Source organism: Xyrauchen texanus, chromosome 15 (assembly GCF_025860055.1).
Source record: "Xyrauchen texanus isolate HMW12.3.18 chromosome 15, RBS_HiC_50CHRs, whole genome shotgun sequence".
Lineage (NCBI taxonomy): Eukaryota > Metazoa > Chordata > Actinopteri > Cypriniformes > Catostomidae > Xyrauchen > Xyrauchen texanus.
Window position 1 is genome coordinate 10,826,433 of NC_068290.1, and position 25,732 is coordinate 10,852,164.

The 25,732-nt window shown below is 39.1% G+C and overlaps 1 protein-coding gene across 2 annotated transcripts in view; it reads right to left on the reverse strand.

Moving 5' to 3' along the window:
• Window positions 1–25,732, reverse strand: part of osbpl10b (oxysterol binding protein-like 10b) — an 83,999-nt gene that overhangs the window by 15,293 nt on the left and 42,974 nt on the right. For both annotated transcript variants that reach the window (XM_052144706.1, XM_052144705.1), the window contains 2 exons: window positions 8,671–8,817; window positions 3,690–4,179 (listed from right to left, as the gene is read on the reverse strand). In XM_052144706.1, coding sequence (XP_052000666.1) covers window positions 3,690–4,179; window positions 8,671–8,817 — 637 coding nt within the window. The remainder of the gene's footprint in view (window positions 1–3,689; window positions 4,180–8,670; window positions 8,818–25,732) is intronic.

The window sequence follows — 25,732 nt, forward strand, 5'->3', positions numbered from 1 at the left end:
GGATGGATGGATTAAAGATGGAATTAAATAAAATGTATGGAATGGAAAGGAATAGGATGGATGGAATGGAATAGGATGTAATGGAATGAAATAGGATTGATGGGAAGGGTGGAATAGGATGTATGGAAGGGAGGGATGGAATGAAACAGGATGGATGGGATGGAATGAAATAGGATGGGATGACTGGATGGAATGGAATGAAACAGGATGGATGAAGGGAGGGAGGGATGGGATAGAATGGAATAGGATGGATTGATGGATGGAATGGAATGAAATAGCATTGATGGATGGATGGGTGGAATAGGATGTATGGAAGGGAGGGATGGAATGAAACAGGATGGATGGAATGGAATGAAATAGGATGGGATGACTGGATGGAATGGAATGAAACAGGATGGATGGAGGGAGGGAGGGATGAGATAGAATGGAATAGGATGGATTGATGGATGGAATGGAATGGATGGATGGATGGAGGGATGAAATGGAATGGATGGAAAAGGATAAGATGGATGGAATGGGATGGATGGATGGAGGGAGGGATGGATGAATGGATGGATGGCGATGTATAAGGGAGATGTGTCCAGTGTGCCGCATTTGCAGTCTAAAGATGGCTTAAAAAAATTCAGTATGCATATAGGCGCAAGGAAATACACTAATTACAATTCAGTGTGCAGATAATACATAGGATTAATTAGATTGTGAATAGATTAGTGCGTTCTTCATGTTAATTTGTGACTGCTGAACCTTTTAAACAGTTTGAGACAATGGGAGTTTTTCAAATTTTTATATTATTATTATTATTTTTTAAAGTATAATGTTTATAAAAACAAAATATGATACCACACCTAAGGTGTGGTACATGTACCTAAATTACATCATGATGTAATTTGCTTACTCTGCTAATGTATCTACAGAAATTAATCCAAAATTGGAAAAGAAATGTACAGTAGAAAAGTGAGCCATACATGTCAATGTAGCTACTTGAATAGTTGTTTGATATTCATCTAAACCTGGTCCAAAATGAACACCTGGTATGCATAAAAAATGCTTTTGGCAAGAAAATAAAACTGAAATATTCCCCAGATGGTTGGCAACATTATAAGCAACTGAAACATGCTTTTCATTAAACAGTGAACAACAATCAGATGTTTGCTTAATAAACTGATGTGCACAATTCAAATCAAACTGTCAACATTTGCCGATACTCACGCATCTATATAAACATATTTTACCATCAAATGTTTATCAATGATACCTAACTGTTATTTGTTTCCAGAACTCCATGAGATATATGTGATATTTTCCTCACATTAAGCAACCTAAAGAATATGAGGAAAATCACCTGTCGTTCCACTCAGTTGACACTGTCTATTTAAAGAGACAGTACCGATTTAGCATGTGTTCTAGCAATGTAAATAATTGTGAATGGAACAATTTATGCATGTAAACAATAAACATGTAACAAACATAAACACAAAATAATAAATGCAGTTTCAAGGCATTTATTGATGGAATATAATGAATTTGAAACATTTTCAAAAGCTAAAAATGTGACCAATATGATGAAAAACTGACAAAATATAATTTGTAAAATTTATATTTTCAAATTGTACCTAGAAGGGTTACCTAGAAGTTTAGAAGGTCCTTTCATAATTAACAGCACAAGCTGAGAAATCATTTATTTTATATTTAAGTTAAATGGATATTGTAACCAAAATATACCTAGAATCTGGAAACCTGTAACAATACCCAGGCCAGCTATGATTTTAAGTAAATTTTGGTCCTTGTGTAAATATCAGTTAGTAAGTTAAGACATTCTAAAACTACCTGAGAGCAGAAATAGACCGAACAACCTGGAACTCTTCTCGTTTCAGAAATGTTACGTTGACTTTGCCAACAAGAAAACTCATTCATGTATAATTTATTTTGTTAGTAGGCTTTATTAAATTTTATTTCTAATATTTTGCTCGATTCAAATAATATTTGTATTTGAAAATAAAAAGTTGTGAATTAGCACTGTTAAATATCCATCTAAAATGTTTATACTGGATATTATCACCATCACAACCCCAAATTGGTCAGGGGGCCCTAAAATTTGGTGCTACGCCCCTGCTGCCTTGCCTACACTGTAATTATATTTTTTAAAATAGGAATTACATTTATCTAACAAGTTTGCATGAGAGACTGACAGAATTGAGAAGTCAAGTAGGTGGAGAATCACACATTTCCCTTAAATTCCTATAAAGTTCCTCCTGCTCTAGTTAACACCGTGTTCATTACTCTAGGAGATTAGTGCAAGCCGTCTTATAAGTAATTAATGTTGTCCTGTTTACAGAAGAGTCTTAATTGGTTAAGCTTGCAATGCAAACGTTACCTTCACTCTGCATGATCATCCACTTGACTGAACACCTCAGAATTTTGGAGTGTTTGTACTGAGAACGTACTTAGTTCAAGAGATTTAAAAACAAGAGGTTGGAAAAATATCTTGTTTTTCTCATGTGTAAAAGTGCAAGTGGACATGTAAGGGAGTCAGTGAGAGAGAATAAAAAGAGAAAAAAAAACAATTATTTCTCATTGTTATTCTGAGAAGCAGTTATGATACGAGTACCGGTAAAAATCATTAGCCCCGAGGGGGACGCCCATCTAACTACAATCAGCTGATCTGGAAACAGCAAGTTCTTTGGACAGACCTCTGAGAGGACGGAGGATAAACAGTTCTACCTGAATGAGAACACCCTCAGGCTTTAATAAAACAGTACTGAATGAACTCAGTGATCCCAATAGACAAATGACTGACAATAAACAAAACACAACTTTATGAATAAATGAATACTTTTAAGAAAGAGTATTAAAAAAATTTCCATTAATGTTTTGTATATTTTGGACACCTAGCAGCGATGAATACTTCAGAGTTTAGGTGCGCTCACAATGGCTGCGATTTAATCGGTTGAGGTCGCCAAGTTGCAAATCTGTTGGTTGCTAGAAGGCGTTCCTACTAAAATGCAGTATCCAACTGTATCAGGTGGCGGATTACTGTCTGCACTCCCATCTGTAGTCACTGCATTGCATCACTGCTCTTTAGCATAAATTTAATGGAACTGCTCAACTTTGCAACAACTGTATTTATGGCTTATGTTCTCATTGTAAATAAGTGACTTGTGGTTGCTTTGTCAATGCAAATCACCAAATTTTTGTCCGAACAAGTGACGTGTGACAACATTTTGTTGACTGTTCAGTTTCTGTTTTTGTCACACTAGGTAACCAATGTGAAATCTCACTGGTCCAAAATCCTGCTCCACAAGCTGTATACAATGTTAAGGGGCGTTCACGCAGTGATTGCAAGTAACACAGCAAAGTCATTCATTTTCAGTGATGGTTGCCGATGTAACTGAGTAACTGCGACCATTTTGCCATGCAACTTTATCAACTTTTAAAAGGGAGAAAAAACATCCTGTTTTTGTTTTTTTTATAATTAGTTTATGTCAGCAACAAAATGTCACTTGATCCTGTTCATGACCTTTTATTTTAAAAAACATTACCTAAACTATGCAAGAAAAATAAAATGTGACAAAAGCTACATTAAATACATGTTACGTGTTTTACTGTGTTAGGTCACCACTTGATGTCCAATGACAATTCTGGGTCCTGAAGCAAGAACCACTGCTTTAAGTGGAACTTAACAAACTCACCTTCTCCAACCATTGACACTCCTATGGACATGCCCATGAACTTGCTTTTAGTCCAGACATGGGCGTTGACGCATGTCCTACGCTCCTTGCACTCACAGTAGAATCCAGAGACTGGAGGGTGGTGGGACACTTGTTCAGCCACAAAACGTAACCGGTAAGCTCCTACCCCATCATTGGAAGCAGTTTGGACAGACGGGGCGGCCGAAGGAGCTGGGCTTGAGCTTGTAGTCCTGAGAGGTCGCACTTTATCTCGGGCTATGTCCCATGTGCAGTGGAAGTTCTCCCCTATAATGGGGTTGTAAGGCTTTTTGGCCACAGCACCCTTACGGCCCTCGTGAAAAGCAGTCAGGTAGTATTCCACAAACCGGATGATACGTTCCTCAGGCGTGGATCCAGATGTGATGGCCAAGAACACATCCGGGTGGGCCATAAAATTGGCATACATTTCCAAAAGGGAACGCTTCTCTAAGATAAATGTAGGCAGCACCACCTGAGAATTAAATATGAAATGTATACATTATAAGATCAGTCTATAAGGAGGTAGTATGTTGCTGGTGTACCTGTCAAGGCAGCTACACAAAATATGCAGTCCAGCAGGAAAAGCATGCTAAACAAATCATATGCAAAATATGTTATCGACTATTGGTAATAAAATGTTATGTATCATTGCAATGGGAGGATCTGAGCTTTCTAAAGATTGAGCTTCTAGTCCACTCAGAGGCCGAGGTATTCAATTAAACAATGGGGGTGTTGCATGAACTGAAAATTAGACTGAATGTCTATGGATGAGCACATTTGTATGGACTGAGATGCGTTAAAGCGCCACCTATATTTCAGAGCTGCATATTGAGATGTACAGTGTTAGAGGAAAATTCTAGCATTGCAGTCATCTAGGTGAATGAAATAAGACTTTTGCCGGGAGATAGAGTGAACAAAACCAGAATTGCATGCTTACAAAGTTAGGATGACATGAGGGGGAGTAAATTGTGACAAAATATCAGTTTGAATGGCCCCTAACACTGGCACATATTGTTCCAGGATGTATTAATATAAAAACATACTGCTTTTCTCTGTAACACAGGCTCTGACTCCATGGTTCAATGCTATGTCCATTTCCCCGGAGGCCTATGGCTCTCACAAACACACATCACACATCAATGCAATTTGTCATCTGAGTTATCCGGCTCGCTACCACACAAATCCTGCTAAACACTTTTAACTAAACACAAGCCCAGAAGGAAATTTCAATAAGAGAGATTTAACAAAGACACCTCTGCTTAGAAGAGAAACCTAATTTCAAAATCAGTTACTGTAACGTCTCAGCAGGACATTGGTCAGTTCATTCCTCAAGCCGATGAACTGTAATTACATTAGGATAATATACTGCCTAGCCCAAAAAAAAAAGTTGCATACTAATATTTCGTTGAATCGCCTTTAGCTTTGATTACGGCATGCATTCTTCATGGCATTGTTTCAACAACTTTATGCAATGTCACAACATTTATTTCCATCCAGATTTGCATACATTTTTGTCCGAGTTCTTGTATTGATGAAAGCAGAGTCGAACCACTCTGTAAAGTCTTCTCCAGCACATCCCAAAGACTTTCAATGGGGTTAAGGTCAGGAATCTGTGGTGGCCAATTCATGTGTGAAAATGATTCCTCATGCTCCTTGAACCACTCTTTCACAATTTGAGCAAGATGAATCTTGGCATTGTCGTCCTGGAATATGCCTGTGCTGTCAGAGAAGAACAAATCCATTGATGGGATAACATGGTCATTCAGTGCATTCAGGTATTCAGCTGACCGCATAATGTTACTGAGCCTAGACCTGACCAATTGAAGCAACCCCAGATCATAACACTGCATCCAGAGGATTGGACCGTGGACACTATGCATGACGCGGCCCAATCTTTAAGCTCCATAGCAAACTGAAGTCATTTTTTTCCCAATTAGCCACACTAAGAAGTGGCTTTCGTGTGGCCACACAGCTGTTTAGTCCCAATCCTGTACATTCTTGTCACATTGTATGTGTGAAAATGTTCTTACCTTCACTATTAAACATAGCCGTGAGTTCTACTGTCAATTATTTTCGATGCGACTTAACCAAGCATTTTAGTGATCTCCAATCAACATCATTCAAGATTTTTTTTCCAGGTTTTAATAATGCATTGGACAGTTCTTAACCCAATTCCAGTGATTTCAGCAATCTCCTTATTTGATTTCTTTCTGGGAGAGAGAGACACCTGCAGCCGCTGTGTGTGTGTCTGTCTTTATGTTTGTTTAAGTTACATTGGTGCCGAATCCCAGGAAGAAGGTGCTGATGTGGAGTCTTCGCTGCTGCCGTCCACCGGGAAGCAGAGGAGATGCGGCCGTCTGCCAGGGATCGGAGGACTCACAGCGATCCACCAGGGGAGGAGCAGCGGTCATCTGCCAGAGGAGTGGCTGAGGACCAGAGTGAGTTTCACTCTCTCTCCTCTCTCTGTCTCTCACCCTCGCTCTTTCCCTTTCCCTCCCCTCATCTCTCCCAGGGCTCCAGAGTGGCATGGAAGACCTGCCAGCAAAAAGACAGCCAGAAGGGCAACACTTCTGGGGGAAGAGGGGAGTACGTCAAGCCGGAGGTTTCCCCGGCCTGAATCGGGCGGTGGAGGAGTGTGACGAGGAGGAGGGCATGGCCGGACCGTGAGGACACACACCCGATGCTGTATTGTCCTAATCAGCCGGGAGTGGGATAAAGACAACCAAGAGGCGCAAATTCGATAGAGAGATACACGCGGCCGCAGTGTGTGTGTGTCTGTGGGTTTATGTTTACGTTGATTTATGTCATTAAAGTTATGTTGACTGTTCTGCTGGTTCCCACCTCCTCCTTGCCCATCCTGAACCCCGTTACAAACATCTTTTCCATGACCACAGGATACGTTTTCTGACATTGTTGTTTAAGAAATGAGGAGCTACACACTGCATCCGTTAGGGTTTATTTATTTTTTTGGCCAGGCAGTGTAATATCATGACATCTCGTCACGTTTAAATTGGTCAATTACAATACTAATCAAAAAGACAAATAGGAACACTGAATCAGATAACATGATTAAGTAAAATGTAATTATGAAACTGACATTTCCCAGAGCTAACGTTAATGTTAATGGTGTCCCTCTTGTTGTAGCATTAAATATCCTCAATCTGTGTCCCAGACTGGAAAATGTATGACCACGGCAGACTCAAATTAGGTGTTAATACATAGAAAGTATGATGTCGTGGAAATGAAAAAGGTCAGGATATTAAGTTTATATTTGCCTTCACTCCTGTTATCCACAAGTATCCTACCATATGGTGAGAAACAAGCCAAAATCTTATTTTACTGTTAAAATCCTGAGTGAAAGAAAAAGGCACTGTGAACATGCAAAGGGGAGCTATTAAGTCAAAAGTCAAAATGTTCATAGTAAAAAAACTTGAAATGTGATGCACAAGGTGCACAAACTACTTTTATGACACATCTGGGTTATTTGAGTCGCTATCTTCTGCCATTGTATTGAAATCAGCAAATGGGACATCATTTGAAATTTGTGTTCTGCAGAAGACATGGGTGTTTGGAACGACATGATCATTTTTGGTTGAACTATTTCTTTAACTAGCTTAACCAGCAAGACTACCTTGGTCAACCAGCTTCACAAATAAGACCATGTTAGTCGACCAGTCTCTCCAGCTAAGTTTTGCTGGTTCACTATCTAAAAGCAAACATAGTCTCAAAGAATGAACGTTAATATAACTACATTTTTGCAAACCAACTTTTACGTGCAGAATTTGTTTTTTCACAGTTTCCTGGTCAAATTAACACTAGAGACGCTACAACAAATGCACGTTATATTCACTCTCATACAAATCATGATTACAATGGATGATTATGACTTTATAAACTTATTTTTTGGTCTTTTACTCACTCCCTGCTATGTTATTATATCAAAGCAGTTTTACTGTAATGCATAATTTTTACTATAATGCATTTAATGCATCATTAAAATTATTCATTTTAATGCTTGAATAACAGACCCACCTACAATTACACAGTTTTTAAAATGTGATTAGCTTCCACAGTAGCTTACCTGATAGAGTGTTGGTCTTTGGACTTGGAGGTCCGCTGTTCGAGACCACTGATCTGAGACCAGCCAAGCACGCAAGCTGACACGTGAGACAAGAGTGTTATAGAAGCGGCACGAGATGATGTGGTTACTTCAAAAAATTTGCTTTTAATTTCGCATTTTGTTTTTTAAATCTATTGGTTAAGTTTAGGCGTTGGTTTAGGTTAAGGATGTCTGTTTTGTGTCTATCTCTAATTTGATTTTAAATCACTTTCGGTTAGATTTAGGTTAAAGTTTTAGGTTAGGGTGGTAAGTTGTACTCATTTAATCTAATATTCACCTTAAAAGCCTTGTCTGATTTCGACAACATTTCACTCGCTTTTGGCCCCCCTGGGCATTTTACTGGAAAACTGCCGCGAAGCATGTAATAAGGCACGTAATTTTGCTTTGCAAAAAACTTTACCATGGCCACGTAATGTTCATGAGACCAGGCTGTCTAAACCAGAATAATCCAGCCTGGACCATCTTGGAAATGTATTCTGGCCCTAGCTGGTCTTTACTGTATGGTTGTTTTTTAAGCTTGGCTTGCTCAGCATCTCAGCTGGCACATGGTGTCAGTGAAAGTAGTAAATTAGAATGGAGTTTGTCTATGTAGTTTATACACTGGATTCAAATTGACTGAGTGGTGCCAGTTTGCACAGTACAGTACGGGAAAGGAAAGTGAATATATACAAGAGAGTGAATACTGTACATGGTAAGAATTGGGCGCATTCTTTCACCAACATTCAAGTTCAATCAATCAAGTTAATTTGCTGGTTAGGTAGAGACGGCAAAAGTATAAATATTATGGGCATATACCCGTGTGAGGTTCATGCCCAGTTTGAGTGTGTGTATGAGTGCGTGTACCCGTGTAAGGTCCATCCCCAGTTTGAGCTGAGAAAGCAGATGAAGAATGACGCTCCTCTGGTCATCCAAAACTCCCAAGTCTTCCTCTTCATTGTCTTCTGTGTCTGTGATCTCCTCGCTGTGATCTACTGATTCTGGGCTGGAGTTCTGCAATCACACACAGAACATATCTCACTTTTTACGGTCCATTCAGAACAAACACATTCTTGCATTTAAATTGACAAGGTGTCTTTAAAGGTGTTCATGTGCAAGACAATGAAAAACTGTTCGGTCAAAGCTGTCCATCTAGCGCTTTTAATAAGGAAATCAATTAAAAAACAGCTCGGATAGACACAACACGTTTGGTATTGTGTGAATGGCCCCTTAATAAACACCTTTACATTTGTAAAGCATAAAAATCACTTGTGAATTGCTATTAAAGGAATATTCTAATAGCAAGCAAGAGGCCCAGAGGATTTAAAAGCAGAATGTGAAGCTTGTTTTTTTAGTTAATTAAGCTATAAAGATGTCTAAATTGACCATTAGAGGTGGGACTACTTTTCTCGTGGCGTAACGTCATGTTATGCGCAACAAATGCAATTTCTGTAAACGTGTAAACAGTGCTTTACGGATAGTTATGTCATGTCCCTTCCTGATATTCAAGTGTATTTGCTGTAGATCTGTTTGCCATTTGTTTATACACTGCATCAAAATGAATGTCTGAAATCAACAGCATGTCACAGATTGTCATCACCCTCATATTTAGCTTGGCCATGCATTACATTTAAAAGGGATCCAGTTTCAATTCAACACAAAGTTAAGCTCAATCGACAGCATTTGTGGCATAAACATATAAGTCAAGTGGTAGAAATATTAATATGAATATAAAAGTCTTTCGAATAGCACATAAATAGACAAATCTTATATCAAACGAAAGTTCTCATATTCAGGATGGTAACTGTACCGTTACTTTTGTTGCCCTAATACAACAGTTCGAAATATTTTCAAAAGAATCACAAAGTGAAATATGATTTCAGTAAGATATCAAATACAAACGTCTCATTTATGCGCCGATCACTGCTGCTGTAAGCCCCAAATAGCTAAAAACTTTATACCTGCTTTTACCTTGCCATTTTTTGACTTGTCTGTGAGCTTCTGAAAAATTAGACCACTTTTTGGCAATTGGTCCACAGTATGTGTAAATGGTGAGCTTTTAAATCTGAGTGTGAAAAATTGCAGACGGCTGCCCAAAAATGCCCCAGAGTTGAAAACGTTCATGTTTATAGGCTGGTCACATTCACTTCTGTTGTCAGTGCCTCTAACAGCATTTTTATTTCTTTTTGAAAAGCAACGAGTGAAATAATTTTTTGTGGTAATCAACATCATGCCACAAATGATTTTGATAGAGCTTAACTTGTACTGAACCCGCAACATTCCTTTTACATTGCTCAAAAAGGACATTTTATTATTGTAGAAAAAATTACATCAAACACTGTTTTCTCCCTCAATATGGCAGATGCTCTTCAGATGCAAGGCAACTGTGCATTTATATCTAGTCTTGGGTGACTAATGCAGTTGGTTCCTCCTGCAAACGCTCATGCAAAAGTGTTACATTGTTCCTACTGCATAATGTAAAGAAGTGGCCCAGAAGCGCTTGCCCCAAAGCATCACGGGAAGTGAATAAAAAGCCTTCCTTCCTCTAAGGGTTTTCTCCCTCCGCCCTACGTAAATATTGTTGACAAAAGAGTCTAAGAAATCATGTGATCCCCTCTCAGTGGATTGCTTCTTTTTCCTTTCCAAGGCACACATATGTGAGTAACTGAGGGGCAGCAGATGGGAGCTAAATAGGCTAGGATATGATTAGACTGTAAAGTAAAACAGTATGTTTTTTTGGACTAGCTGTAATCCCAGAGGTAGCACTTATAATTGAGCCATGCTTTAAGCGTTATATTAATTTTTATTAGATTCTCTAGCAAACCATTTATCATAATTTTCCCTCCTCTCCTATTCCCTCCTTCTGCTTTCCGAGTGGTGAAAAGGGAATAATGTTTTCCCGGGAAAAAGTATTGGTGTTCAGCGAGCCGAATAGGACGTCCTCTTTCCAAACTGCACTGATCGACCTGAATATTTTATAGAACAAGAGCACAGCACTCTCTCCCTCCCTATCCGACATCACAGATGCACTGCCTGGACCGCCTTTAGCTTTGATTACATCACACATTCGTCATGGCATTGTTTAGACAAACTTATGCAACGTCACAACGTTTATTTCCATCAAGAGTTGCGTTAATTTTTGGCCGAGATCATGTACTGATGACGGGAAAGTCGAACCACTCCGTAAAGTCTTCTCCAGCCTATCCCAAAGACTTTCAATGGGGTTCAGGTCAGGACTCTGTGGTGGCCAGTTCATGTGTGAAAATGATTCCTCATGCTCCCTGAAGCACTCTTTCACAATTTGAGCCTGATGAATCTTGGCATTGTCATTCTGGAATATGCCTGTGGGGTCAGGGAAGACAAAAATCCATTGATGGGATAACCTGGTCATTCAGAACTTTCAGATAAGTAAGCTGACTTCATTTTATTGCTGCATAAGCCTAGACCTGACCAATTGAAGCAACCCCAGATCATAACAGTGCCTCCAGAGGCTTGTACTGTGAACACTATTAATGATGGATGCATAACTTCATGTGCGTATCTTCTTGCCCTGAAGCTCCCATCATTCTGGGAAAGAGTAAATCTTGACTCATCAGACCACATGACCTTTTTCCATTGCTCCACACACCAATCTTTATGCTCCCTAAAAATAATAATAATAATAACAATTATTATTATTATTATAATTTTTATTTATATAGTGCCAAGGACACTTTACACATCCAGGGCGTGCTGAGTGACTCCAGCCATGTCTCCTAAGCAACCAAATTGGCCCGGATGCTAGGGAGGGTAGAATCACATGGGGCAGCCTCCTCATGGTACCATAATGTGGTTCGCTCTCGATGGGGCACGTGGTGAGTTATGGGTTGATGCTGCGGAGAATAGCATGAAGCCTTCACACATGCTATGTCTCCGTGGTAAAGCGCTCAGCAAGCTATGTGTTAAGATGCATTGATGTGCAGGGGCCCCGGGTTGGCCAGATTATTTTTTTTTATTTAAAATGTACTTCAGCGCGAACAAAAAAACACTTTCATTGGCCCATAAGAAAAATAAGCAGGTGATTGGATAGATGTGACTTGGGTCACATCTGTCCAATCAGCTGCTGGTCAAATCATGTGATTCATTTTCATTTACGTCACTGTTATTGCTAGACGGCATAGCGACAAAATGTCCGAAAGAAAGTACGATAGTGGAGCACAAAAACGGAAAATACAAAGATTAAATGAACAACGTGACCAAGATATACTGAAAAAAAAAGGCTGAGATCCACGATGGGCAGGGCTGGACTAGTAATCTGGAATACTGGGCATTTTCCTGGTGGGCCGACGCACTTTGGGGCCGATCAAGGGCGGACTGGCCATCGGGAGAACCGAGCAGGCAGGTGGGTCGGCCGCAAAATGTGCCGAATGGGCCGCAATAAGCTAAAATGAGCCACCACGTTATGCAGAACGAACAACAAAACTGCGCCTCGATATGCAGAAAAGCACTAATGCAGATGCTGTAGCCTACCCATTGGTTTATAAAGCTAAAAGCGGTTATCAGCTTGCAGTTGAACTGTGAATGCAGGGAAATCTGTTGCTTTGCTGTTTATAGTTACATATTTCCTTTGTAATTGTTTTGTGGTTGTGGTGGCAGAGGGTAATAGCTGGTATTCTTTCCATTTACATCTCTGTTGATGTTAGTTTTGGTTGTAGTGCCGGTGTTTCTTGATCATAATTAAAGGGCTGCTTCTAAGCACGGGGCCTTGTGTTTGTTTGTATTTGTGTTTTGTTGTAATGTTCAATTTCTCATTTTACTTAAGTGTTGTGGTGGTAATTTTCTTACTGTGGTGGTCCACCACTTTAAGGAATGTAGAGGAAACACTAGTTTTTGCTGTCTCAATGTGTGTGTGTATGCCAGTTCACCTTACTATGGACCATGTATGGCACTAAATACATTTTTCCAGTAAAACATAATGATTAAGGCGGGGCCTCACACAAAGAGCAGCCTAGGGGCCCCTGACCACCTTAATCTGCCTCATTCACATACAGTGAAAAGTAGTTTCCTTGTTTGATGTGCAAAGCAGAGTTTCTGCTAAGAAATTTTGGTGCCGGCCAATGTGTCTGGGAATGATAATGTTCAAATGGGCAAATCGGGAAAATTATTTGGGAGCCATTGGCTCCTACACTGAATTATTAAGGAGAAAAATTGCTGTTTTTAGTAGCCAAATCACAGATTTTCTTGATTTAGATTGTTGTTCAGAAACAAGATAGAAAGCCAAAGAAAAGGAAGTCAGCTGATAGCAAGTTTCCTGACATCATTTCACATATGTTCCTGACATTTAATCTAGCAATGCTAGATTATCATGTTAGTTTTACCTACGCTAGCACACTACCTCCAATACAGAGGATCCCAATCGTTCCTTCCATTTTGGCACCACAACAGCAGCAGCCCAAAGGCCTCCCCGAGCGCCAAATCCGCTCTCTAGGCTGGTGGATATCTGACGCATTCAGTAGTTACATACGTACATCAAACCATCTCCAAATCAAGAAAGCGCACCTTGCCCTAATAAAATACAAATTCTAAAATAAAACAAATTAAAAAGGGGCAAGGGGCCACTTGCTTTACCTTGTCCATATTTAGGGGGCCTTCCCATTTGGATGCTGCGAGGGTTTACCCCAGCCGACCCGAAAACCCTCCTATTTGAACCGATGAGAACACTTACATATATTCAAGCCCTGTCCCGTTCAAATAACAGTGAGGGTCCTCCTGTTTGGATGCTGCGAGGGTCCAACCAAGCAAGCCAGGAAGCCTTCCCATCCGTACCACTTCGAAGGCCCTCTCACACACATACATCAAGGGCTCTCCTTTTCGAATCGCAGTGGGGGTCCTCCCATGTGAATGCTGTGTGAGCTTACGTTTATTTGTATAGTGGGCTCTCCTGTTCATCCCGGTGTGAGGTCCTTCCCGTTTCAAATGTAGTGAGGTCCCCTGTTCGATTGCAGGGTGGGCTCGTCCACTCGAGCGGCAGCTGAGCCCCACGCATGTGAGGTTAGCCTGTTTGCTTCTGTTTGTCGGTAAAATAAAATGGTTCCTCTTATTCTTTCAATACATCACTTCTGCGCCAGCGACTTACTGTTCCATTTCTTGATTGTTTTGGGGTGCATTCGAACTCAGCTCAAGTCTCGAGCCTCAATCCCTCCACCAGGGACAGCAAGCAACATATGTTTAAGCTATCCTCACTGCAGGATTACATTAACTTGTGAACAACTGAAATGGTTTTATATTAACAAAGTTCGGGAGGAGCAAGTTTACCTGTTTACCTGTTTACCTCTAAGTTGCATTGAGAGTTTCTGGCATACCACCACCTCCCCATCTCCTATCTATTCAATCAGTACTAATCCAGTCTGGGGGGGCATTCGAGCTCAGGTCAAGTCTCGAGCCATCCGCCAATGGCAGCAAGCCACATATGTTTACGCTATCCTTCTGCAGGATTACATTAACTTGTGAACTACAAAAAAATCTGACAAAGATGATTCTTTAAAAAAACAACTAAGAACTCCATTATGTCTGAGCTGTTAAAGTAAATTAATGCTTGAGCTGTTGAAAAAAATTGCCACAAAAAGACAGCCAACATGAGCCTTAGAGGAAAAAACACATCACAACAGTTAATGAAGTTTCCAACTTTCCTCACTCCAAGCATTCCAATGAGTCACGCCTCCTCCCAAAACATCCTACACCAACATCAGGATAAACATACTGTAACGGTTCCTGTATTTAAAGTAGTACAGCATGGTGCTAACTTTACCAAGGTCATGGGTTTGATTCCCAGGGAACACAAATATGGATAAATGTAAGCCTTGAATGCACTGTATGTTGATTTAGATAAAACTGTCTGCCAAATAAACAATTGTAATGAGTAGAATGAACTCAAACTTACATTCATTTCAGGGTTGGTTCAAAAGTAGCCTCCTGGGTGTTCATCTCATAGTTTAATTGTAGTATTATCCACAAAACTCTCTTTCTCGATCTCTCACTAACTCGGATACTCTTATCTTGCTGCCCAGCTGTCCCTGTGCCGAGACAGCAGTGCCACCTCCTACTCTGCCAGCCCATACTCTCTCTCTCTCTCTCTCTCTCTCTCTCTCTCTCTCTCTCTCTCTCTCTCTCTCTCTCTCTCTCTCTCTCTCTCTCTCTCACACACACACACACTCACACTGCTGCTTGGACTCGCCTCAGACTGCTTTCTAAAATTCCATAAGGACATCATGAGGTTTGTTGACAATTCACTGGGGTCCACAGAGGACAGAGTGATTGACAGCAAGTGTAAGAGAGACATACAAGAGAAAAAAGGGAGAAAGTTCAAGTCAATGTTATTTGTATATCACTTTTCACAATACATATAATTTCAAAGCAGCTTTACATAAAATAGCACCTTAATGCCCTCAGTGAGCAAGTAAAATGTGACTGTGGCAAGGAAAAAACATCAGTTAGGAGATTAAAATCTAAATCCTCTATATGACGTTTACACCATTAGAGCCACTCCCACATCTACTCATTGTGTATTTACACCCATTTTGCCTTGGCTCCACCCACAATGCGATGCAAACAACAGTGTGGCCAGCAAAACCGAGGTGGATCAACTACAGCTGACAGATCCCAATGAACTCCCATCGATCTCACATCTCTCTCTCTCTTTCATGTTTGAGAGGTACCTCACATGTTCTCAAGAGTTCCTCTTATTGGCCTGTTCCAACCCTCTTCTGAACCACCTCTCACACTTCAAACACACACAGTCACAGGATCACAAGACACACACAAACGTGCAATTCCTTAATCACCCATCGTTTTTGTTTGTCATAAACAGTGTTAGGTAAATTGCTTAAAAATAGTAATGCATTACTAATTACTTTACTTTTAAGTTACTTTATAAAACACTTTTCCACTCATCAAATTCAAAATAATGACAAAAACAAATAATATACTCTGCACCTCACATTTCTCCTTTACAATGACTCGTCATAATTCATGTATTCTACATAGGGCTGTCGATGTAATGTGTTAATTCAATGCAATTAATTATATTAATAAATAATGCTTTATAATTCAAGCTTGAAGTACCACCTGTTTTCTCCAGGGGGTAGTAAGTGCCCAGTACATTATCTTGCCCAGTAGAATTTCAATTTTAAGTACATTACTTTAACAACATTTTTGTTAGTTTTTCAAACTAAGGGATGAGTGGAAATTATTGCAGGAAGTAATTAATATTGTGCCACAGATGCAATCAATAGAGCTTGTACTGATTCCAGAACATTGTCGTCCATGTTCCTGAGGGGAGCTCTAAGTACTTTATTATATTATACTATATGAATGCTATAACACTTTATACGAAGGCATTTTCTTCTTCAATTTATTAACTTTCAGTTGATTCGCCAAAGATCCGTTTCTATATTGGTGACATTATTAGGGAACTATGCTGTAGGTTTAAATAAATATATATAATTCCAGTCGGTTAATTTTTTTGCATTGTATGATGTTAAGTGTGTGATGTGTTTGGAGAGAATTCAGATGCTGTGTTTAATCTCTGTTCAGTCCCATGACACAGCCTGATCCTCACATGACTGCACCACAGAAACCTCTTTAACCTAGTGTGTGTGCGCGTGTCTGTTCGGAATGTAATACAAGCAAATGTCTTTTTACAACTTGCTTCAACTTAAAAAAAGTAAGTGTCCATGTAGCCTTCAAATTTTAAGTTTTATCAGCTTGAGATGTAGAGTTGTTTAAACAGAGCAAAAAGTTGACTTAAATGTATATAAATTGTTAAAAGAGTGCAATGTCTTTTTCTTAAATGTATATAAATTGCTAAAAGAGTGCAATGTCTTTTTCTTAAATGTATATAAATTGCTAAAAGAGTGCAATGTCTTTTTCTTAAATGTATATAAATTGCTAAAAGAGTGCAATGTCTTTTTGAGTAAACTTGACCTTCTTAATTCAATCAACTTCCTCCTAATTTAGTTCAAATTAATATTGAAATTCAATAAATTTTTATCATTAATTAATCATATTGATAACCATAGAAGTAGTTGGGGCTACCCCATTGTCTGAGGTGAAATAGACTGCCATTTTCCACCTATCCATCATATTCATATTGTAAAGTAGACACACAAGGGCCTCAAAAAACACAAATCACGCAAATCACAATGATGGTGACAATCAACAAACAAATTATTAAAGATGAGCTTTGAATTATTGCTACATGAAACAAAAGTGACAGTGAGAACAACAAACAGCATAAATAAAAGAAAACCGTAAAAAAGACAGTAACACTGCAATTTGCATAATTTATTCATGCATCTTTTCTTGACTTATATTTGTGATTTCAGCTGAATAGATTTTCTAAGTTTGAGTTCAGCCAATTCAATCCAGGGCAGTTATTCTAACCCTACAATTAAGTTATGATAACATGAAAATGATTTTTTATAGTGTACATGGAATACTGACTAATATGTGTTTTAATGGTATGTGAAACAGTATCCATTACACTGTAGAATGCTAACCGTTACCAACAGAATTATGCTACATTGGTGTCATAAGACAGAGCACTCTGAATGTAGGCCTTATTACAGCTGCGATTTTATACATTTTTTAAATCATTTATATTACTGGAATGACACATTTTACCATAAAAATGAACTAAAATAAAACATAACCATTTAATTTCCAAGGCATAGCTGGATGCCAATTCACACACAATGTGATCATGTGACAACAATGTTGCATAGCAGTGTTTGAAGATTTTATAATGGAATATAATCTCTTTTTTATTTTTATTTATTTTTTTTTCAATTGTAAGCATTCTACAGTGTATACTGCTACACAGTAATCAAAGAGTCTATAGAGTTTGTGCTTATAGAGTCTATATTGGTGATAGGCATGATCTCAGATTACTTACTCTCTACAACAACTTGCATTTAGAATAAAGCATAGAAAAGAATGGTCCACAAACACAACTACACGTGCAGCTCTGGCTCTAAACTACATCATACAGAATGCAATGAACTGCATTCTACACATGAAATAAATAAAGTTTAGGGAAAAAAAAAGACGTGTGCTTCTCACAGCATACTCTTAAAACTTTCAACACACAGAAGCACACTAGTGTGCATACTGACAAATGACCCCCAGCAATGCAATAGGAATAGATGCATGAGTAAATAAGAAGAAATATCTGAGGTAAGATGTTGTAAGAAATCGGTACATCCAGATGAAGAGTGTGTGGTAATGTGTTGTTACGTAATGCTTGGAAAATTGTGTGTTTGTGAAATGTTTTCTTTTCTGTGATTGAACATAAAAATCAGCTGACAGTCCTTGGTCAGGTGATCAGGAGCTCCTGAGAAAACGGCATGGGGGTGGTGGCAGAGAAGTGTTTTAAAAAGCAGCACCTTCATGAATAATTAATCGGCAACAGCACATGGTCTTGGGGGACGTGGTTAAAGGGAGCGCTTACGCACCGAGATCAGGATGAAACCATGCTCCCAAGACAAGAGTCCTTTAATGAACTCTACCGTTTTAAATTAAAATTGTAGTTCAACTCTCTTAGAAAGGAACTGAATAAAAATTACAACTAAAAACATCCTCATTGAAGCATCCTCTGCCTGCAGTTGAGATGCATCTGAGAAAAATGGTAGCATTAAACTGAAAATTATCATTTCAAAATAAAGGTTTGTTAATTTTAGACCATGCCTATTAGATTACGTCAGCCATATGATGATTCACTTTTAGCAGATATATGCATTTAAATATTTGCAGTCTCTCTCCAGGAAAATTCATGATATCACGAAGCTGCTGAGTAATTGTCCAATCAAATGCTTTCTAGAACATCTGGTCAGCACACATGTCTTTGTGCTAGCCGGCACAGATGATCCCTTCACAGGGCACTTCAAAGGGAGAGTAATCCATGGCGTAGGCTCGCTGCAAACAGAATATCCAATAAGAATGACTTAAAAAAGTCAGTTCCCAGTGACGGCTATCACCTTTCAGCCCTTGTTGAATAGAATATCGAATAGGGACAATCAATTCTGAATAGTCTGTGGGAGTTGGATGCGAAGAAAGTGGCTGGAGTTTATTCATATTTTTAATGCAAGCATTTTTCAGCATTTTCTTGGGATGTACAGTACAAGCAAGTTTTCTTTATTCTTTGTTTAGTGTTTTGTGATTCAAAACATTGATATATTGTGATCTTTTACTCGCTTGTTTGTCATTGGATTACAGTAGTCCTGGCTGAACAACGACTCTGCCACAAGAAGCAGCACCCATTTCTGTGGAAAAGGTTATGTGTTTGGCTTTGCCGGCTGCGATGTAAACTTAAAGCCTATTGGCTACTTTTTTTTAAAGTGATAAGCTGTTCGAGATGTCCTGCCCCAAATTTATGTTTCAGTAGCAAATAGGTCAACACACCAAAGAAAACTGCGCTCGTCACGGACGTTCACAGGGACTTGAAGCGTGCAATTCAAACAACTGAATTTGATATAAAACATCCCTCTAAACGGCCATTCACACTGACAGCAATTTGCAGTGCAAAACAACCGGATGTTATTTATTTTCAAAAAGAGTTTGTGATTCGAGACAACATTTGATATTGTTGGTAATGCAATGAAGTTGAGTCAAGTTCAATTTTATACAAAAGGGCAGTGATGTGATGCAACAACCACAACAACAGGAGTGCAAAGTGAAGCTCACATGATCTGCCTCATGATACAGTTGAGCACTGCAGTTAAGAATGATTGTGACCAAATGCACATCGACTTTGTAACCTGCAGTGATTAAATCGCTGTCAGTGTTAATGCTTTTGAACATCTTTAACGTTCAAAGCAGATTTACAAAACTAGCTAGTGCTTAAATTAATTTCTAATTACAGCAGAAAAGTTACATTTCCATGAAGAATGGATTTGCTGTCATGTCGCATCTGCTTACGTGTAAATTAATTAATTATTTTGCTATTATCTTTTAAGCTTTGTTATCTATGTTTATTAGTTATTTTTGTCCAGAATGAAACTAATAAAAAATATTTTATCAATTAACCATACAGTATGCTTAATTGGAACATGGTACTTAAATGGTACATAAAAATAAACTGTGCATTTACAATTTTATTTGGAAAGGAAACTAGTATTTCACCAATGTGGCATTCAAATGATCACAAAGTATACTCAGGACATTACTGATGTAAAAAAAACAGCACCATTACATTTGAAAAAAATCTACACAGGCCCATTTCCAGCAGCCATCACTCCCAAAAATGTATCCTTGAGTAATCATGTTAAATTGTTAATTTGGTACTAGAAAATCACTTGCCCTTATTTCAAACACAGTTGAAAGCTATTTGGTTCATTAAATGAAGCTTAACGTTGTGTTTGTGTTTGTTTTTGAGTTGCCACAGTATGCAATAGACTGACATGTCTTGAGGTCAATATTAGGTCAAAAATGGCAAAAAAAGAAATGCTTTCTCTAGAAACTCGTCAGTCAATTATTGTTTTGAGGAATGAAGGCTATACAATGCTTGAAATTGACAAAACAAACCTGAAGATTTCATACAAAGGTGTACACTACAGTCTTCAAAGACAAATGACAACTGGCTCTAACTAGAACAGAAAGAGATGTGGAAGGCCCAGATGTACAACTAAACAAGAGGATAAGTACATCAGAGTCTCTAGTCTGAGAAATAGACACCTCACGTCCTCAGCTGACAGCTTCATTTAATTCTACCATCTCAACACCAGTTTCATGCAAAACAGTAGAGAGAAGACATATAGTGGAGCGGCTAAGTGCTTATGTTTGGCAGAATCGTTCAGTTTATGATACAAGCGTGAAAATTGGCATGAGCAGTCTCCATGGGTCACTTGACAAGAAAATTGTCCGAGCCACTTGAAATTTCAAGATGACGGCCATTTTTCAAGATGGCCGACACCTTAGTGGAGCAGTTAAGTGATATAGTGGTTTATTTGGTGATACAAGCATGAAAATTGGCATGAGCAGTCTCTGATGGGCACATTCATTGACTCTTTCATTAAGTTTCATCGTCATTGCTTCTCGTAAGGGGGACATTGCACTCTCATCTTCACATATAAAGCACAAAGCTTTCGAGGGCTGGGATCCTCTTGGCCTCTTGACATGGATATCTTTGGTATCTTCAGTGTCTTTAACAGCAGTAGATGCTCTCTTTTGGGCCCTTTCCAGCTTTGTGTTATTGAACATAAGTTTACAGCTTGAATGATATTTTGCTCTGTTTCTTATCAATGTGTTTTCTATGCCATCACCTTCATCTAGTCGGGTTGGACTAAGTAAGATAGGCAGAGCATTGATCTTATGAAATAATGGAACATTTCTTGCAATGGTATCATAACCAGTACGATCGTGCTCTCTGTTGAATAAACTCGGATGAATGAGTTTTTCCTTGGTGTCCTGCTGACAAATGAAACATCTGTCCCAGATAGTTTTCTCAACTGTTATGCCATGTCTGCAGCAAATGTATAGGCAGAGGCGGAGGGTTTATCCTTTTACCACCTTTTACCAAGCACTTTGATGTATGGGATACAACTATGTTCATGCCTTAACCCTACACTTAGTCCGATCGTTCATCCAATGCCGTTTATATCCTGTGTGATCTGTACACCATCCGGTTAACTAAAACCCCATTAACCTTGGCTCGGCTCTCCCGCACTGGCACAACCTGTCAATTCAGGTGCGGCTATCTAACTGTTTTGGGGTAGATTAGACAGCATTTGGGATACTAACTTTACAATTAGCTGACATTGAACCCCACTCTGAGTTTAACAGCAGTGATATATCACCAGTGTGCCCTGGTAGTGCAGATATTCACTCTTGTCTAATCTATCTATAATCAACAAATAAACACAACTGTATTTTGATGCGTTAAAAGTTGTTCTTTAGAATAATCTAAAACATATAAAATAAAATGACACCAAATCGTCCTTAATGAAAAAAAACAATACATTTCTATCGGAAAATGTATCTTTTGAGGATCCAGGTGTCGGCCATCTTGAAAAATGGCCGCCATCTTGAAATTTCAAGTGGCTCGGACAATTTTCTTGTCAAATGACCCATGGAGACTGCTCATGCCAATTTTCATGCTTGTATCATAAACTGAACGATTATATCACTTAGCCGCTCCACTAATAGGGGTTCAGGCCGTATGGGAAGAATTGCAAAGAAAAAGCCACTTTATGAAACAGAAAAACTAAAAGAAAATGTTAGAGTGGGCAAAGAAACAGACATTGTACAACAGATAATTGGAAAAGAGTGTTATGGATCTTAACCCTTTGAGCTATTATGGGATCACCTAGACTGTAAGGTCTGGAAGTGTCCGACAAGCCACATCTATGACAAGTACTACAGGAAGCGTGGGGTGAAATGTCACCTGAGAATCTGGACAAACTGACAACTGACACATCTGCAAAGCTGTCATTGCTGCACATGGATGATTTTTTTATGAGAACGCTTTGAAGTAGTTTAAGAAGTTCTGAAAAGTGTTTTCATATTGTAATAGTAATTTTTCATGCTATTAATGTCCTGACTATACATTATGATCAGTTGAATGCCACATTGGTGAATAAAAGTTCCAATTACTCTCCATAAGAGCAAAATCTGTGAATTATTCCAAACTTTTGGCCACCAAATACATATATATCAGCCACAACATTCAAACCAGCTGCCTAATATTGTGTAGGTCCTCCTTGTGCCACCAAAACAGTGCCAACCCGCATGCTATTGCTGTTGTAGATGCAGATGCTATTGTTCTCACCACAATTGTACAAGGTGGTTATCTGATTTACTGTAGACTTTGTCAGTTCGAAACAGTCTGGCCATTCTCTGTTGACCTCTCTCATCAACAAGGCTTTTCCATCCACAGAACTGCTGCTCATTGGATATTTTTTGTTTTTGGCACCATTCTGAGTGAATTCTAGAGAGTGTTGTGTGTGAAAATCCCAGGAGATCAGCAGATACAGAAATACTCAAACCAGAAATACTTCAAATCCCCATTCTGATGGTTGATGTGAACATTAACTGAAGCTCCTGTCCTGTATCTGCATGATTTTATTCACTGCTCTGCTGCCACATGATGGCTGATTAGATAATGGATGATTGTTGGTGCCTGAAGGGCTGGTTTGAGTATTTCTGTAACTGCTGAAGTTCTAACAGAAAAATGTATACAAGTTATTTTATAAAAAAATTGGCCCCATTCACTTCCATTTAAGTGCCTCACTGTAACCTTGATTTTCTGCTATTTTTAAAGAAAAGGAGAGACGAGTCAAGATACATTTTATTGGTAATTATGCAGCAAATTCTGTCGATTGAGCTTAACTTGTATTCATTCAGATATTACTCTGTTTTAATGCTCACCTACACAACAGCACACCTGTCTGACACCTAACACCTGCATTAGGTGTGATCTAAAATGTCCAAAATGTATTCCTTCTCCTCTCCATTTCCAAGTAAACAAATTCTGTTTTGCTTCTGGGAAGTATTACCTTAAGGACCCGACACTGACAAGGACAGATGTTTTTCTTCCTCACACACATACACCTCACCCCAGAGACACAAAACACCCATACACACAGGGACAGGGTCTGAATCAAGACAAGGTTCTACATCACTGCCCCTGCTGTCAAACATCTGGGATATGCATGCTTGATGGGCCATATATTATAGCTCTGTTATGTTTTGCTGTTCCTTACTATAGAAAAGCCTGACAGGACAGAAGAGCGAGCTATCAGACCATACATACACAGGAAGGAGGGCATATCGGTCCACTGAAGTTTCTCTCTCTAAATTATCAATTAACATTTTCATGACAAAAACTGTACTTCTGTAAAGGCAAAGCTTTTTGGAATAGCTGCGTATAATGCAAGATTGTTCAATGTAAAATAAAGTTAAATAACATTAGTGCAAATATCAGTAGTGCACAATGAAATAAAAATGAAATAAAGTAACAGTAAACTAAACTAAGAAAGTAGAAATTAACAAAAGGAAGCAACAAATAAAAACAAAAGGAATAAAATAAAGAAGGTATAATAATTGATCAAGAAATTAAGAAGGAAGAAAAAGGCTGTATGACTTAAAATGAGCATAAGTTTAGTGATGATAATAGATCTAATCAAATCGCAAGTGTTTTGTTTGTTTACATTTGTGATAAAACCTTTCCTGAATGTCTGTGTTTTTTGTACATTATGCCGGAAAGTGTATCTCTCTGCCTCACTTGTGAGTTGGGATGGTTGATAGCCTCATTACAATCCCAATTGTCAAAAAAATCCAATAATAAAAAAGAACCAGGTAAATGACTTGTGCACATTACACAAACGTATTGTATTTCATTCCCAGACATGACTGCCTTTATCTGTAGTTCACTTCCAATCTTAAATCACTTTGATCTGTCCTGTTCTCTACCCCCCTCTGCTGGTCAATAGGGTGACCGGCACACAATTCATTCTAATAGAGAAAACGTATTTCGACTCGTCCCTCACATAAAACAAAAACAAAAATATGAGATACAGTGAGGCAATAACAATGGACGTTTTGAGCTGAACTTGTATTGAACCCGGAATTTTCCTTTAAGCATTTAAACACACAGGTAAACATCTGTAAATGAAAGGTCTCAATCCTGCATTCAGACAAAGATTATACACATTACTTGGTGGTTTTCCAGCAGCAATAATAGAGAAGCCTTGTGCTCCAGCCCCCCAAAACAGCAGAGATTTATAAGCCCTTACGAGCAGGGCTGTCCTGTTTTACACTATGTACTTACTGTTTCTGCATTCCAACGAGAAGAATAACTTGGCAGGTGCTAAATAAATCACTTGGTTAATCATTTGTTTTGTTCCCTCCATCCTTGAGCACTCACTGTGAATTTTAAACCCGTTACGGTTGACAGTGCTTTACTACTGGCCCAAATTTTGCAATTTTGATTTTAACCCAACGGGCCTGTCCATCAAAATTAATTACTACATCTCAAACTCAAGAAGAATAAGTAAATAGCCTATCCTTTATGTGGAGTATACTTTAATTTATAAACAAGGTAGGAGCAATCCACATTCAAACTTTAGATAAGCATGCCAATGCAAAGGTCAAGGTCAATGTATAGACCAAAAGCTGGTTCTGGTCCACTAATTTGATCAGACAGAATTAAAGAATGGAAATGGCAAAAACAAAAGAAGAAGAACTCTTATACAGTGTAACAAAGTTTGTGATGGGGTGCAAGGAGGAAGCAGGAGATAGCGAATTCAATTCAAACAGTATTTATTTTATAACACAAATTTTTCTTTTCAGCACTTTACTCAATAATCATGCTTTTCAGTGCACACAGCTCAACACAGTCTCTGGGTGGTTGTGGTAGCTCTTTCTCCCTCACTGGTGTCTGGCTGGCTCTTAAATCTGTCTCCAACTTTCACTGCAATGACAAACAGCTGTTAGAGACAATCATTGCCAGGTGATGATCATTACTGTTCTCATCTCCAGATCTCACTGAACCACGCCCCCACCACCACATACTCCCACCGCCCGACTAAGGGCAGGGAGCCATCCGGCCTGCCCAGTACTACCCCCTCCCATTTCTGGAGAGGAAGTCCGAACATCTGCGTCCCCGGCCTGTGGACCACCTCGACCTTAAAAGGCTGATAAGCCAGACACCAACGGATGATCTGCACGTTGGTATCTTCATGCGATGGAGCCACTGGAGAGATGCATGGTTCGAACAGAGGATGAAAGCCTGGCCCAGGAGGTAGTACCAAAGGGTGAGGACTGCCTACTTGATGGCCAGACACACCTCAACGGTGATGTACCTCGCCTCTCTTGCCGAAAGCCTCCGGCTGATGTACAGCACCCCTCCCCTTCGACCACCTGAGACAACATGGCTCCCAACGCCCTGTCCAATGTG